This window comes from Cololabis saira, chromosome 1, assembly GCF_033807715.1.
Source record: "Cololabis saira isolate AMF1-May2022 chromosome 1, fColSai1.1, whole genome shotgun sequence".
NCBI lineage: Eukaryota > Metazoa > Chordata > Actinopteri > Beloniformes > Belonidae > Cololabis > Cololabis saira.
In genome coordinates this window covers 2,742,774-2,756,528 of record NC_084587.1, presented here as the reverse complement: position 1 = coordinate 2,756,528, position 13,755 = coordinate 2,742,774, and the positions used below count along the sequence as shown (strand labels likewise).

The following is a 13,755-nucleotide window of genomic DNA, read 5'->3' as shown; positions in this document are numbered from 1 at the left end:
CTCTAGTTTTTGGGTTTAGGTAGCGATAGCTTAGCTCAGACTGCGATCAGATTTCAAGATTTAGGTCGATTGATTTAGGTCGATTGTTGTTATTGTTTTGGTTGGCTCCGTGCCGGTTTCGTGCTTTGTTTGTGGTTTTTTGTTGCAGATTTCCAGTGCTTGACGTGTGTTTCCGAGTGTTCCTGCTTCCTGGATTGGCAGTGGATGTCGTCACCCCCCCCCCCCCAAAAAAATAAAAAAAAAAAAAAATCACTGGGTTTGTATGTGTATATTTATGTATGTGTACGCATATGTATGCGTATATATATGTATATATATATTAAATATAGTAATAATGCACATATATATACTTCTGGTTTCTACCGTCATGGTATCAATCATTAATATGTGTGCAGACAAGGGGAAAAAAAAAAAAAACAGCGAGTGGAAAACTCTTTTCTCTATTTCCTATTCGTTTCCAACGCGGGGGGGGGGGGGGTACTATGTTTGGTTTATTACACACACACACACACACACACACACACACACACACACACACACACACACACACACACACACACACACACACACACACACACACACACACACACACACACACACACACACGCATGATCATATACATACACACACACACACACATAGACATACACACTGGCTTGTTCACCTGCAAGCTGGCTCTCTAGTTTTTGGGTTTAGGTAGCGATAGCTTAGCTCAGACTGCGATCAGATTTCAAGATTTAGGTCGATTGATTTAGGTCGATTGTTGTTATTGTTTTGGTTGGCTCCGTGCCGGTTTCGTGCTTTGTTTGTGGTTTTTTGTTGCAGATTTCCAGTGCTTGACGTGTGTTTCCGAGTGTTCCTGCTTCCTGGATTGGCAGTGGATGTCGTCACCCCCCCCCCCCAAAAAAAAAAAAAAAAAAAAAATCACTGGGTTTGTATGTGTATATTTATGTATGTGTACGCATATGTATGCGTATATATATGTATATATATATTAAATATAGTAATAATGCACATATATATACTTCTGGTTTCTACCGTCATGGTATCAATCATTAATATGTGTGCAGACAAGGGGAAAAAAAAAAAAAACAGCGAGTGGAAAACTCTTTTCTCTATTTCCTATTCGTTTCCAACGCGGGGGGGGGGGGGGGGGGGGGGGGGGGGGGGCAGTATGTTAGAGTTCAGTTTATATTATTGATTGGACGCTGCTTTTTTTTGGATGCTGCAGCTGAACGGACTGTCACAACAGTTTATTATCACAACAGTTTATTATCAAAACAAAAGATGGGAAACTGATTATTTTTGATTATTTCTCTATTTTTATTTTGTCATTTCAAAACAAAAAACGGATGGCCGCGAAGTACACGGACCTTTGTCCATATTTTTCTCTTCCGTCATGTTGGCCGAACCAGAAGTTAATGGTTTATTAATAAACCCGTAAAAAAAAGTTGCATGAGCGCAACAGCACCTCATGACGTGCAAAGTTTATTCAAGGTAGTTGCGAGTCTGCTACCAATGCATTGGATTTACGCATGCCATACCATTATGTGTGCACACAATATAATGGCCATTCATAGACGTCAGCGCTGAACCACATACCCCAATGGTGCGTTGGCCGGCTTTGATGATCTGACGTCCAGATGTCGATGCTAGGTGTCCCGGTAGCTCCAGTCGCCTGCTCTGGCGCACCTCCAATCCAGATGCTTGACGTCCCGGTGGCTCCTAGAGCCGCAAAAGACAGGTGAGCTTTTAAATGTTCATGGACACGCAGCGTTTACTTACCACCTGTCTGCTGAATCCCACTGCAACAGGTCTGATTCCTTTCTTTCCAACAAAGTAGTTTTTGACCTAAATGTAGCGAATAAATCCAATATTTCGGCGCTACTGGCTGCTGATTGTTTGTTTTGACGTGTTCTCCGATGAAGCAAGCCCACTCACATCACTGGAAACATGTGGGGATTAAAGGTGTAATTTTTGTAGAGCAAATGTTCAGATTTTGGCTCCTCTTTGTATTGTTGTCGTCGTTTCAATCTCTTCGCACATATGTTCCATATATGAAATAAGTTGCAGTCACATTTGAATGCAAAAGATGTGTGTCTGTGTTGGGGTCGGGCTCGAAAATTCTGTTACGTACAAAAGGGGGGCCTGGCAAAAAAAGTTTGGGAACCACTGCTCTAACTCCTTGATATTTAACTTCATATGGAGAAACAAAACCCATTATCTACGTAAATCGCAACTAGTCAGAGAATATGAAAATAGTGGTTTAAGAGCCATGGAATTTGAATCGGTTGTTGCAGCTTTTAGAGTGAAATGGTTGAAAGAATGCATCTCTCATCCTCAATCTATATGGTACCATATTCCTAACACACTATTTAATAAAATTGGAGGGATTACTCTATTGCTTAAATGTGATTTTGAAGTATCTATGCTTCCTGTGAAGTTATCTCCCATTACGCCCATAATTTCTTACCTCACAATTCCATAATATGGAATAACAGGGTTATTACCATTAATAGAAAACATTTGTTTAAGACTGACTGATACAACAATGGTCTCACTTTTGTTCATGAATTACTGAACTCTGATGAATTATTGTTGTCCTTTGAAAGTTTTAAAAGGAAATTTAACACATCTACTTCAAGAAAAGGATATGATAAGATCTGCAAGGCAATTCCCATTCCTTTACTTCGCTTAATACAGAATAGCATGCAATATTCTTTTGTCTCTCCTTTGTTGCCATCCTTAAAGTGGGGGCTATAAATCTGTTAGATAAAAAATGTGACAACAAAACAATCAGCTTGGTTTTTAAGCTGAAAAACTGGGGAGATTTTAACTCTTGCTATGTCTGCGATAATATAGAAATCCCCTTAAGAAAATGTTCCTTCTCTTTTTACGTATCGTTACCAATTGCCCCTAAAATTAAGGAAACCCACTTTAAAATAGAATCAGCTATTTATCCTGTTAATGTTTTGTTACACAGAAGGTTTAAATTGGAAGTTGATCCTTCTGAGGCCGAGACCATTGAACATCTTTTTTCAATTGCTCTTTTACAAAGTCCTTTTGGTCTGACATTCATAATTGGTTATCTTTAAAAATTGATGAAATTCCTGTTTTTTCTTACAATGATGTTATCTATTATATGGATAACTTGGATTCTAAATATTCAAACATTATCAACCTGGTGATTATTTTGGGTAAATATCATATTCACACTTGTAAGTGGAGTGGAAATACTCCCTCCTTAACTATTTTTTTACAAACTATTTTAAATCTATGAAAAAGATTAATAAAAATAGGGTTGCCATGAAACTGTATTCATCTAAAACTCAGTCCTTACTCTTTTGATTTTATTGTATCTTGCTGTCCTTGTGCGTTTTGTTTGTTTTTGTTTCTTGTGTGAATCTGTTATCTTCACCATTGTTGCTGTAATTATTTCCTAATTTTATACCTTTTTCACCCTGCCTTGATGGACAGAACTCCTCCTATGGAGCTAGAACAGTCTCATAATTCACAAATGCACAGGACAAGTTTTACAAATGCACAGACCGATTTACAAATACACACACCGTTTCACACGTGCACAGGACAAGTTTTACAAATGCACAGACCGATTTACAAATGCAGAGGACACGTTTTACAAATGCACAGACCGATTTGCAAATGCACACACCGTTTCACACATGCACAGAACAATTCACACGTGCGTAGCACAAGATACACAAATGTATTTTTGATGCACACACAAATAAAACCTGATTTACACATGTTTTTTTGTCTATGAGCTGCGCTGGATTTGCGTGTGACTTTTGAGACTCCCCTGACGTCCCTCGATCCACAAATAACTTTTTTTTAACACCGAAGGATCTGCAACCAATCAGATGTCTCCCTTTATTTCAGCCAATCATAAGAGCGCACCCCACGTGGGGGACGACTTACTCGTAAACCAATCAGATTAAACCTTTCAAACCGCGCTGATATGAATTTCAGTCAAATCAACATGGCTTCCAGCAATGACAGCGGTCCGGTAAGTGAAACTTATAATTCAACATGTTTGGATAGTTAATCGCCTTTTTGTGAGGAGTTTTTGTTATCAATATTAATTGGTTTGATTGTGCTATTACCAATACAAGCCAGCCAGCTAAGCGAGTGAGCTCCGACAGTAAGCTCCGATAGTAATGCTGGTGCTTCTGCAGGCCAGCAGGTTCAGGCTCGTATCTTTCCATAAAGTCCAGTTTCTTTTGAATGAAATGACTGTTTTTCAGGGTCTGTGGCCCCGAGCCGAGGTAGCAGCTCGGTCGTTGGTGCAGTTATTGGCCCGGGAGATGTCCTCGGCCCCAAGTACAGCAGGACAGAGTACAGCAGGACAGAGTACAGCAGGACAGAGCACAGCAGGACAGAGCACAGCAGGACAGAGCACAGCAGTCAGGGCTGAAGGCAGGGCCTCTTTGTCTGGTAGCGATGGTAGCGTGAGACAGGCCATGAGAAGGTGATACCTTTAACTTACTTTTTCTACATTTGTTAATAAAGTATAAAGAGATGACGAAAAATTCCATATAACTATAAAGTAAAACACTTTACTCAGTAATATTATTCTGAAACATCTATTAATGTTGTCTGGAACAGAAATGAATATTGTTACTGTACTCTATACCTTTTTATTACATTTATAAATTAAATTATTGAAAAATAAGTAAAGATCTTTTGTTTTCCATACAACTTTTTTTTTCTTTTCCACATCAGGCAGTTCCCGAGTATGTTTAATAATCGGGATCAGCCTAGAGGAAAACGGCGATTTTCAACCCCTGCCCCTTGCATTGTGAAAAGGACAGACTTTTATGTTTATGTCCTTTCGGAACCCAGTAAGCTCACACCAAAAGGCTCAGAAGAGCTGGAACTTGCACATGCTGGCCTTGGGAAGAGGATGTTAAGTATGCCAGACCAGCTGACACACAACGAGGTAATCGTATATAATATTGTATAATGGTCAATTATTAAAAATGTTAATCATTTGCAGAATCGTGAAAAAAATATTTTTTTGTTAAAGATTGTGGCTCTACTTGAAGATGAATTTCCAAAACTCAGGACCTTACAAGGAGGTTGGATGTTTTACAAGGGTTCAGGTAAATTATTTTGAAATCTCCAGTTATGAAAAATTTAGCTTTTAAGGTTTTGATATTTAAAACCTCAAATGTGTATGGTAATATTAGGTTTAGAATTATCAGTCAGAGCCCCAATAAATTAGTAGATGACACTACTGTGATTTGTTTCCCTGCCATTATAAAACTTTAAAATATAATGATTGTGAAACTTCAAGATTTTACAGAATGTACTTCTTTTCATTTTAAAATAGGTGGTAGCGGACGTCGCAAGCTTACCATAATTCCAACTGACGCTGAGGGTTACTCCACCAGGCTTCTTAAATCGGCATCTAACAATGGGAAAAACATACTATTTGTTGTTCCACTACAGGAGAAGCTTTCTACAGAACCACTTGCCTATGATTCAGTAGAGTTTTCCAAGATGCCACAATCAAAATGCATTGCATGTGGTAGTCAAATGCCTTTGCAACTCTTGCCATTGCATGTGGAGGGATGTGATGGCTCATCAGCTGTAAGCTGTATTATGTCATGTCTCTTATCTCTAAGTATTTGTTTATTATATGCTTTTCAAAATGTGTTTTATCTTTTAGGAGAATGAATCTGGGACATGTATGGATGAGGATTCTTCCGTTCATGAGAACCCAGTCCCATCTACCATGGGCATTAATGAAATCTTGAGGGTAATATGTTTTATCTTCTATTTTGCTTTGCAGTTTAGTAAGAAAGTATTAATGAATCCTAACATAAAGTAAGCAGAGGTTTTAGTTCAGAATGATTTAATGCTTCCAGAAATATAAATGAATTTTCCATAACACATCTCAAACTGATTTTTTTTTTTTAACTGTTACACATATTTACAAACTTGAGGATTGTATCATATTTCCTTTCACGAGTGAACATAACTTGTCTGCAAGATGTGCTTAACACATTTCAATATTAGTATAGTAATTTTATGTATGACAAGTTTTTACAGATGTTTTTTTTCTTCTCTCTTGCAGATTTGCCCAATCTGTCATGTATCATACCCAGCTGAAATCATATCATTTCATGCAAGTACATGTGGTGAGAGGTAAGATGGTTATGTGTAATAGATTCAGGTAACTATTAGAAGAAAGTTTTGCATATTCTGAATCAGTTATACGGACAATACTAAAGAATGTCATTTTTCATGAGGGTATCACTTAAATAATGATCAGATTAACACCTTTCTGCATAAATGGATAAAACACAACATGTCATGTGTTGAAGTGTCTGAGGAGCTTCATTTCAGGAAACTTTAGCTTGTTAATAGTCACTATCCGATGATGATGATGATATTCAGAATTGGTTAGTAAAATGGTGCACCTCAGTTTGTAATTTTTTTTTCATGTTAATTCTGAATCGCATTTAGTTAACCTAGTCTAGTATATTAACTACAGTACAGGTTCTTAAATTTCATATAAACTTATGGTACCTTTGGCAAACTAGATGTAAATAGTCATCACTCATGATTTGGTTGTTACCTATTCTTCCAAGCACTGTTTTAATTTAATATTTTTTGTCTTTTCTAAGAATGAATTGTGCTCAACAAAACGTTGTAGCCAGTCCCCCAAGGGAAGAAGAATTGCCAGGACCCTCAGTTCCACAATTGTCAGCAGGTAATTTCTGTAAAATCACTGCTATGATGTTAAATTGTTGAAACAGTGTTGTGAAAGGAACTTTTGTGAAATGATTAATAAAAAAAAAAAATTTATATATATAAATAAATATCATATCAAAGCGATGGTGAAACTTGTGTAGTTTTGCTGGGAAAACTTAGGAAATTACATCTGCAAAGGTCCTTTGCATTAACACACTCTTTGTTAAATTACAGCTTCAACCTGGGCCAATGAAGTTGACCCCCAAAAAGCATGCCAGTTATTCAGAGAAGAGTTACTGAACCGTTTCTCTGAAAGTCCACGCCTTTCTCTGTCACTCGACATGTTTGATGCAGAAGAAGAACAGGACAGTGCAATCATTGCATTTTATAAGCTAAAGAATATTCACTGGGCAGCACCCTTCCAGTGCAGGCTGAGAGGTATTATTGAACTGTGTAACTTTTTCCACTATAGGTAGTTATAACTTGAACTGAATTGTTGCTGTAATTTAACAGTTGAATCTTTTTACACCCATTTTTTTGCTTTAGACACTACATAGTTTGCACAATAGCCATTCTCTGTTTATTTAACATTATCTTTTTGATTGTCCTGCTAATCAACCCTCCCAAGGAGATGCAGCAGTGGGTGATGGTGTCAACAGACATGTTTTGTCAATGGCCATGCAGAAATTGAAGACTGGCTTCATACTGAATTTAGGTGAGTCTGTTTGACGGACTGTGTCTTTTAACTTTACATTTTTAATTGCGCATTTCTTTGGACACTTATTTCATAGAATGAGGGAATAGTACTTGCAAACTCTACATTAAATAAATAGTATTTTATAGTGTAATATAAATAAACCTACAAAGACAGATTTGGGTGCAACTGTGGGCTAGCATGATTTTAAAAACAAAAGCTTAATAGTCTTGCCTTTTTTTTTTCTTTTCTTAAGGCTCTGCTGCACCCACAACCCTATTTGACGGGGAAAAAGAACACCGTGTTCCTTCTGCGGCTGCTGTCTTGCGGGACAGCAACCTATTTGAGATGGCAGGTCATATGATTGGTCATTCTTTCCTGCATGGTGGAATAGGCTTCTCAGGACTCAGTTTACCTGTGGTGACGGTATTGACTGGTGGGAGCAGTGAGACTGCAGCATCAGTTCTGACCCTGGAGGACTGTCCTGATATTGACCATCGTCAAACTATTGGTTTAGTGAGTAACTTGGTTACAAACTGCACATTTCTATGAATTACTATATTTTTGTTCATGTCTGTGCTGGGACACTTTTTTAATTTGTCATTTCCAAAGCTTTTGGTGTTTAATTACAATTGTTAGGGTTTTTTTGTAACTCTTAACTTTCCGTGCACTACCTGGTGACAACTTCTCATCTAAGTATTTAACTCATTTCACCTGTTTGTGAATATAACTACTTTAGCTGAAGAATGATGAACTTACTGCAGAAGAAAATACCAAAGTGACTGATCTTTGCCTGTCCTGGGATTTTCCATTTCCAACCTCCACCAATCGTGTTTGGCTTTTTCAGGAACTGCTTTCACATGCTGTAATTATTTTCTATATTATTTCGTTCGTATGTTGTTGTTTTTTAAGATTGCTGTGTAACTTGTTTAATTTGTGCCTACAGTCTTTCATATCAAATTATGTGTAAATGTTACCTTTTTTCCTGCCAATTATGTCTGCAGGTACTCCACCGTGTTAAACAGCAAATTAAGCAAATCCGTAAAGGTCTGAAGGAAACAGGAATCTGGCCAATTATTTCAGATAGGCCAGATGTCCACCCCTTAATTTTTCCAAGGGAGTCAAGCGAGAAGCTCAACCCACAGGTAAACTGCTTTTTAAGTCATATTTGGAGACATCTTTTTGCAAAGACATTTAAGAATTGTTTGGTTGAACATTGAATAAGTTTGGATCCTGGCATAAAACATGTTAATATTTGATCCCTTAGTCTTTGATCCAGGGCATTACCTGGCCACAACCAAGCTGTGACAGCGACGAGGATGAGGATGACACTGTCCCACTAGAGAAAATCGCTCTAGTCACTGGATATCTTCGAAAATTCATAGAGGAAGGTAATAAATTGTCTTACTTTGCTTATTTTTCATTCCCATCTTAATTCACACCTAATAGTTTCCTCATAACAATCCCAGTTGCTAAAATAAAATGGTTATTCATGTTAAGCACATCGATGTGCACTCGTTTCATTTCATGAAGTGGGAGATGGGCTTTACTGTTGTGAAACGGTCCTGTTTCTATCCCGGCTTCACAACAGCACAGCAAAAGAGTACAGATTAATGTGAATTTGACAAATGGTAAAGCCCATTTCACATTGAGAAAGGGAAAAACACAAACTAACAGAAAGGCTTTTATATTAGGTCATACTTTTTTTATATATTTCACAGAATCACAAGTACAATTTCCTTTTCCACAGCAACTCCAGATGTGCTGCGTGACCTGACCAAGTTTTGGGTTGGGTGGGAACGCCCAACTGGAAACATGAATGTGGAAGTTGTAACTTCTACCTATCCAGTGGCTCTCACTTGCTTCATGAAGTTGAAGCTCCCCAGCCACTACCAGAGCTATACAAGTTTTCAGCAGGACTTAATGATGGCCCTGACCTCCATAGATTCTGGCTTTGGACTTGTGTAGGGGCAAATGTGTCACTATGGGGAATTGTGGGCACAATAATTAATGTTCTACTTTAGTTCGGCCCCATGTTCTTTTATCTGGCCTCAAGAAAGTGCTGCATGTATTGGAGAGTGTTAATATAGATGTCCGCTCCAAAACAGTCAGATTGCTGCAATGGATCTATGTTGTCTTGCATAGCCATGGTTTCCAGCTCCGAAAGAGGACTGTCCAGTTCAGGGATAGTAACACCAGGACGAGGTTCATTTGTGTAGCCACTATCCTCCCATTGAATCTCTGTGATGGGTATTACCTAAAAGTTATTGTGTGAAAAAGAAATATGCATAATAAATATTTTTGAACAAATTTACAGTTGTACATTTTTTTCTAATACCACTACTAAAAAAAAAGGTTAACTGGTAATGGTGTTGGTCAATTTAATTTATAAAATGTATAAAAATAAAATGTATAATTTATAAAAACAGTGTTACAACATTAAGGTTTACTAACTTATTAAAGACCAAGTTTTATTAAAACCAGTATCTTCAACAGGCTTATTTTCAGAGGAACATCTGAAACCCTGGGACAATGAACCAAACCTCTTCAGGAGGAGGTTTACTTCCTTATTTATACTGTGGTCAAAGAACAAAGCTGAACTAATTTATATCTCAAAACACATCACATTCCAGTGACTATTTCCTACCCAAAAATGATATTGATCAATGACAGAATTATTTCCACAGAGGTCTTAAAGTCGGCATAGAATAAAAGCTAAAGACTACACTACTTTTTATAAACAGTGACTATGTGGATATTAGGCAGCTGTCAGTTGCAGTGAAAAATTGAGTCAAATTATTGTAGTAGCACTGTTTAAACTAATTGTATCAAACTGATCAATAAATAGTAATATTTCACATTTTAGTCACAATAATTGGAACATCCATATGGTAGTTAAAGTGTGTAGTTTTAATAAATTGAAGATCAATAATACTAATGCATTAGTAACCTCAGGATCCGGATCTACAACAGGGTGAAGAGCCTGGCCCACTTGCCACAACTGATTTGGGGTCAGGTTCTGCTCAGTCCTGATGGGATGGTTGTTCCACGCATCGCTGAAGACATCTAGGCTGGCCTGAATGCGCGGTAGGAAGACATAGTGGCAGCAGAAAAGGTTAAGGACGTCGCTGATGTCTAGGAAGTGTCCGTCTTCAAGAGAGTGCAGGATATTGTAATACACTCCTGTCACACTCATGAACAAATCCCGCCAGAGGCGCTCAATCCTTTAAAAACACAAAAGCAAATACATTTTATAAATAAATGTCCTTTTAAGACCCTTTGAAAACATTTAATTTCCCTCAGCCATTAAATACCGGTAAGTGGCAATGTTTGTAATTAAATCAACGACATAGGAGTGAATGAAATTGTAAAAACTTTTATAATTGTTTCATTCTTTTCATTGTGGTAAGTAGAATTTTTGGTGAAGATATTGGCCCGGTTTCCCAGATCAGTTAAGTAGCTCTTAACAGCGAAAGACTTCTTTCACAGGCTCCTTAAGATGGTTTGAAAGAAGTCTTTCGCTGTTAAGAGCTACTTAACTGATCTGGGAAACTGGGCCATTGTCTGTTATAACAATAGCTTATGGTAGGTATTTCAAGGAAAAAACTAATTATTTTAGCTTTCACAATGAAGTCTTACTCACCGCTGATTGTGTACGCTTTTCCCCGCAATGAAGCTGTTAATGTCAGTTCCACGAACTGAGAACATTAATTCAGCTATCCCCACATTTTCTCCTCCGTGATCTCCTCTCACTCTGACAATAAAACATGATTGTACAAGTTATATAATGGAACAATTGATAATTGTAGCTTTTCTTACACCTGATTTAAGAAACAAAAGATACAATATTCAATTTTGTGTGATAAATAAAATGAAACCAGAGCAAAGCAGTTTTGTTCTACTAACTGGTTTAAAAAATAAAAACATCTTAATTGACCTGTATTTGTCATGATACAATTGTACACTTCTTGCCTGCAATCTCTCCTCTCCTCAGCTGAAGCAGAGTCCAATAAAGTTGAATGACCACCAACCAAGGGCAGGTGAGGAGAGATTGCAGGCCTTGCTTTGAAAGGTCAATCAGCAGCCAACTCGAGGCATATTTAAATCAGTAAAAATATAAATAGATAAATAAATCACAATGAAATATCACAACCTCAGAGGAAATCCATGCTCATGCACAGCTTCATTGAAGAATTTCAGGTGGGTATCGGATCTGTTGTTGTCTGCTACCTTAAGATACATCATCTAAAACATACAGGAACAAATACAATGAACATTAATACAGTCCAGAATTAATTTCCCCTTGTAAAGTAAGTCAACTAACAAAGTTCTATATGGGTAAAAAATAAATGCCTAAATGACAGGTGGAAAAGTAAGTACTATTTCATCCTTAAATTCACGAAATGTCAAGGCTTGAGAGATCATGGTAACAGCTCATTTTCGACAATCACAACTTAATCTTTATTTTGAGTAAAGCTATATCAGTTCTAAAAGTCCAGTGTATTCAGATTCTTATTGAATTACTGTGAAAACCTATTACATTAATTAGCAGGATTCGGGCGAGTTGGTATGGATTGACCCAAAGCGTAGGCTCCACTACTGGGTGACAGAAAACCATAAAAGACAATTACACTTGTTTTTAAAAAACACCACCTGTTTTTACACAAAATAAAATCAAACTTATAAGAAGTCAACCTCCCTGCTTCAGTTGGGTCAGTCGGTTACATTTTGCAGTAACATTCTTACCTTTCTGGAGTACCCATCTATACCCCCAAAGATAACAAAGTTGTATCTAGGTTAAAAAAAAACAGACGAGAAGTAAGTCCAAAACACAAAACATAACATCTTCAACAGCCAAGGTCTCACAATACAAAATCTCAGAATGTAAGCAGAACAAAAACCAGTTCATGGGACTCTAATTCAATCAAGTTCAGTGTGCTCTACTATTCTGATGTGACACAATACACACAAGGGCAGATTCTTTGCTAAAAACAATTTTAAGGACTTAAGAAAGATAGTTTGCAGACATACCGGATGAGCTTATGATTGGTGTCAATGTGCACCATGTATTTTGGGTAAGGAACCGCGTACGTCCTTCTCACCACGCATCCCAGACGAGTCATCCTGGAGAGCACACCTACACTATCCACACGATGCATGGACGCATACACTCTGTCCCATTGCACTCTGTGTCCCTGTGCAAGTAGAGCACCTTTGACTACTCTGCATCCAGCATCTGGCATTGTGCTCTTAATCCCTGTGACTAATGAGTCCAATTCATCATCACTGCAGCCACTGTATGAGGCAGATATTGAAATATCATTTTCTTTCATCCTCCTGAAAAGTGTAGCTCTTGAAACTCCAAGGAGTCTGGCGATACATTTGGACGGCAATCCAAGTTCAACCTGATATGTGAGGGTCTCTACTGACACAGACAATCGTGGACGCCCAAAAAAGCCTCTTTGCAATTCAAGTGTTGCAGATGTCTGTTCATTCTCTCTCGCCTGCTGGATAACTGCACTTAAATCTGTAAGAGCAGACAGTATATGTTCTCCTACATTAACAGTCTCACCTAGAGCACATAATAAAACTAAATTCTGCTGACAAACAAAATGTAGCCCTTCCATGTCAACAGGTTGCCTCTCCAAGATGTTTAGCAGTCGGTCATGCAGTCTCTGAAGAATTTCACGCCTCAGTGATTCCTAAGGGATAGAGAGAAATAAATAATATTTAACTTTATTTAGTTGCTCACAGTTATTATTAAGTTTCACTTTAAATATATAATGAGAATATGTGAATTGGAAACCAGCTTCAGATTTGTCCTATACCGGTTTTATATTCAAGGGAAATTTCATACCCGCACCAGTGTTCACGTGCTATTATTCAAGTATTTTTTTCATTCAATTTAACTGTCTGTGTAAGAAAAGTCTGAATTAAATTCATTAATAAATGATTCCATTATTTCTAAGGACCAGGTGTTCAGAATGATTCATATATACAGTATATATACAAGGGCTATCATTAAAAAAAAAATGTATGGATTACGAAAAGAAAACTAGTCAACAATGGCCCTGCCTTCAGCCCTGACTGCTGTTATTATGTTATACATTATGTTATATTATTATGTTATTACTGCTATACTTGGGGCCGAGGACATCTCCCGGGCCAATAACTGCACCAACGACCGAGCTGCTACCTCGGCTCGGGGCCACAGACCCTGAAAAACAGTCATTTCATTCAAAAGAAACTGGACTTTATGGAAAGATACGAGCCTGAACCTGCTGGCCTGCAGAAGCACCAGCATTACTATCGGAGCTTACTGTCGGAGCTCACTCGCTTAG

General features: G+C 37.7%; 3 protein-coding genes across 7 annotated transcripts in view; 1 reads left to right on the top strand and 2 right to left on the bottom strand.

Moving 5' to 3' along the window:
- The window catches only part of LOC133449686 (zinc finger protein 239-like), a 36,317-nt gene that overhangs the window by 18,771 nt on the left and 3,791 nt on the right, over positions 1–13,755 (bottom strand). Inside the window, exon 3 of the mRNA XM_061728786.1 lies at positions 1,603–1,725. Within this exon, the coding sequence (XP_061584770.1) occupies positions 1,603–1,725 (123 nt within the window). The remainder of the gene's footprint in view (positions 1–1,602; positions 1,726–13,755) is intronic.
- Positions 3,776–9,713, top strand: LOC133447318 (uncharacterized). Of its 5 annotated transcripts, XM_061726218.1 has the most exons (16): positions 3,777–4,027; positions 4,266–4,372; positions 4,418–4,489; positions 4,744–4,960; positions 5,048–5,123; positions 5,354–5,613; positions 5,693–5,782; positions 6,101–6,171; positions 6,654–6,739; positions 6,955–7,158; positions 7,349–7,435; positions 7,671–7,930; positions 8,154–8,279; positions 8,419–8,559; positions 8,682–8,805; positions 9,165–9,713. In XM_061726218.1, the coding sequence occupies exons 1-16, from the start codon at positions 3,980–3,982 to the stop codon at positions 9,380–9,382; spliced, it is 2,187 nt and encodes a 728-aa protein (XP_061582202.1). In that variant the 5' UTR covers positions 3,777–3,979; the 3' UTR covers positions 9,383–9,713. The 5 variants fall into 5 exon arrangements, with proteins under 5 accessions (XP_061582057.1, XP_061581999.1, XP_061582274.1 ...); XM_061726073.1 differs by having other exon boundaries at positions 3,776–4,027; positions 4,266–4,489; XM_061726149.1 differs by having other exon boundaries at positions 3,777–4,372.
- LOC133447738 (uncharacterized) lies at positions 9,160–12,598 on the bottom strand. The gene is made up of 6 exons (XM_061726499.1): positions 12,446–12,598; positions 12,161–12,206; positions 11,568–11,659; positions 11,058–11,168; positions 10,365–10,638; positions 9,160–9,671 (listed from the first exon to the last, which is right to left on the bottom strand). Exons 1-6 carry the CDS (start codon positions 12,571–12,573, stop codon positions 9,456–9,458), a joined length of 867 nt encoding a protein of 288 aa, XP_061582483.1. The 5' UTR covers positions 12,574–12,598; the 3' UTR covers positions 9,160–9,455.

Excerpts from the sequence above, each read along its gene's own strand:
- LOC133447318 (XM_061726015.1), top strand. The coding sequence starts at position 4,179 with ATGCTGGTGCTTCTGCAGGCCAGCAGGTTCAGGCTCGTATCTTTCCAT. Across the intron at positions 5,783-6,100 it reads GCATTAATGAAATCTTGAGG|ATTTGCCCAATCTGTCATGT; the intron begins GTAATATGTTTT and ends TCTCTCTTGCAG. Across the intron at positions 8,806-9,164 it reads TCGAAAATTCATAGAGGAAG|CAACTCCAGATGTGCTGCGT; the intron begins GTAATAAATTGT and ends CCTTTTCCACAG.
- LOC133447738 (XM_061726499.1), bottom strand. The coding sequence starts at position 12,573 with ATGCATCGTGTGGATAGTGTAGGTGTGCTCTCCAGGATGACTCGTCTG. Across the intron at positions 12,207-12,445 it reads ACCAATCATAAGCTCATCCG|ATACAACTTTGTTATCTTTG; the intron begins GTATGTCTGCAA and ends TTTTTAACCTAG. Across the intron at positions 11,660-12,160 it reads TAGATGGGTACTCCAGAAAG|ATGATGTATCTTAAGGTAGC; the intron begins GTAAGAATGTTA and ends TGTATGTTTTAG.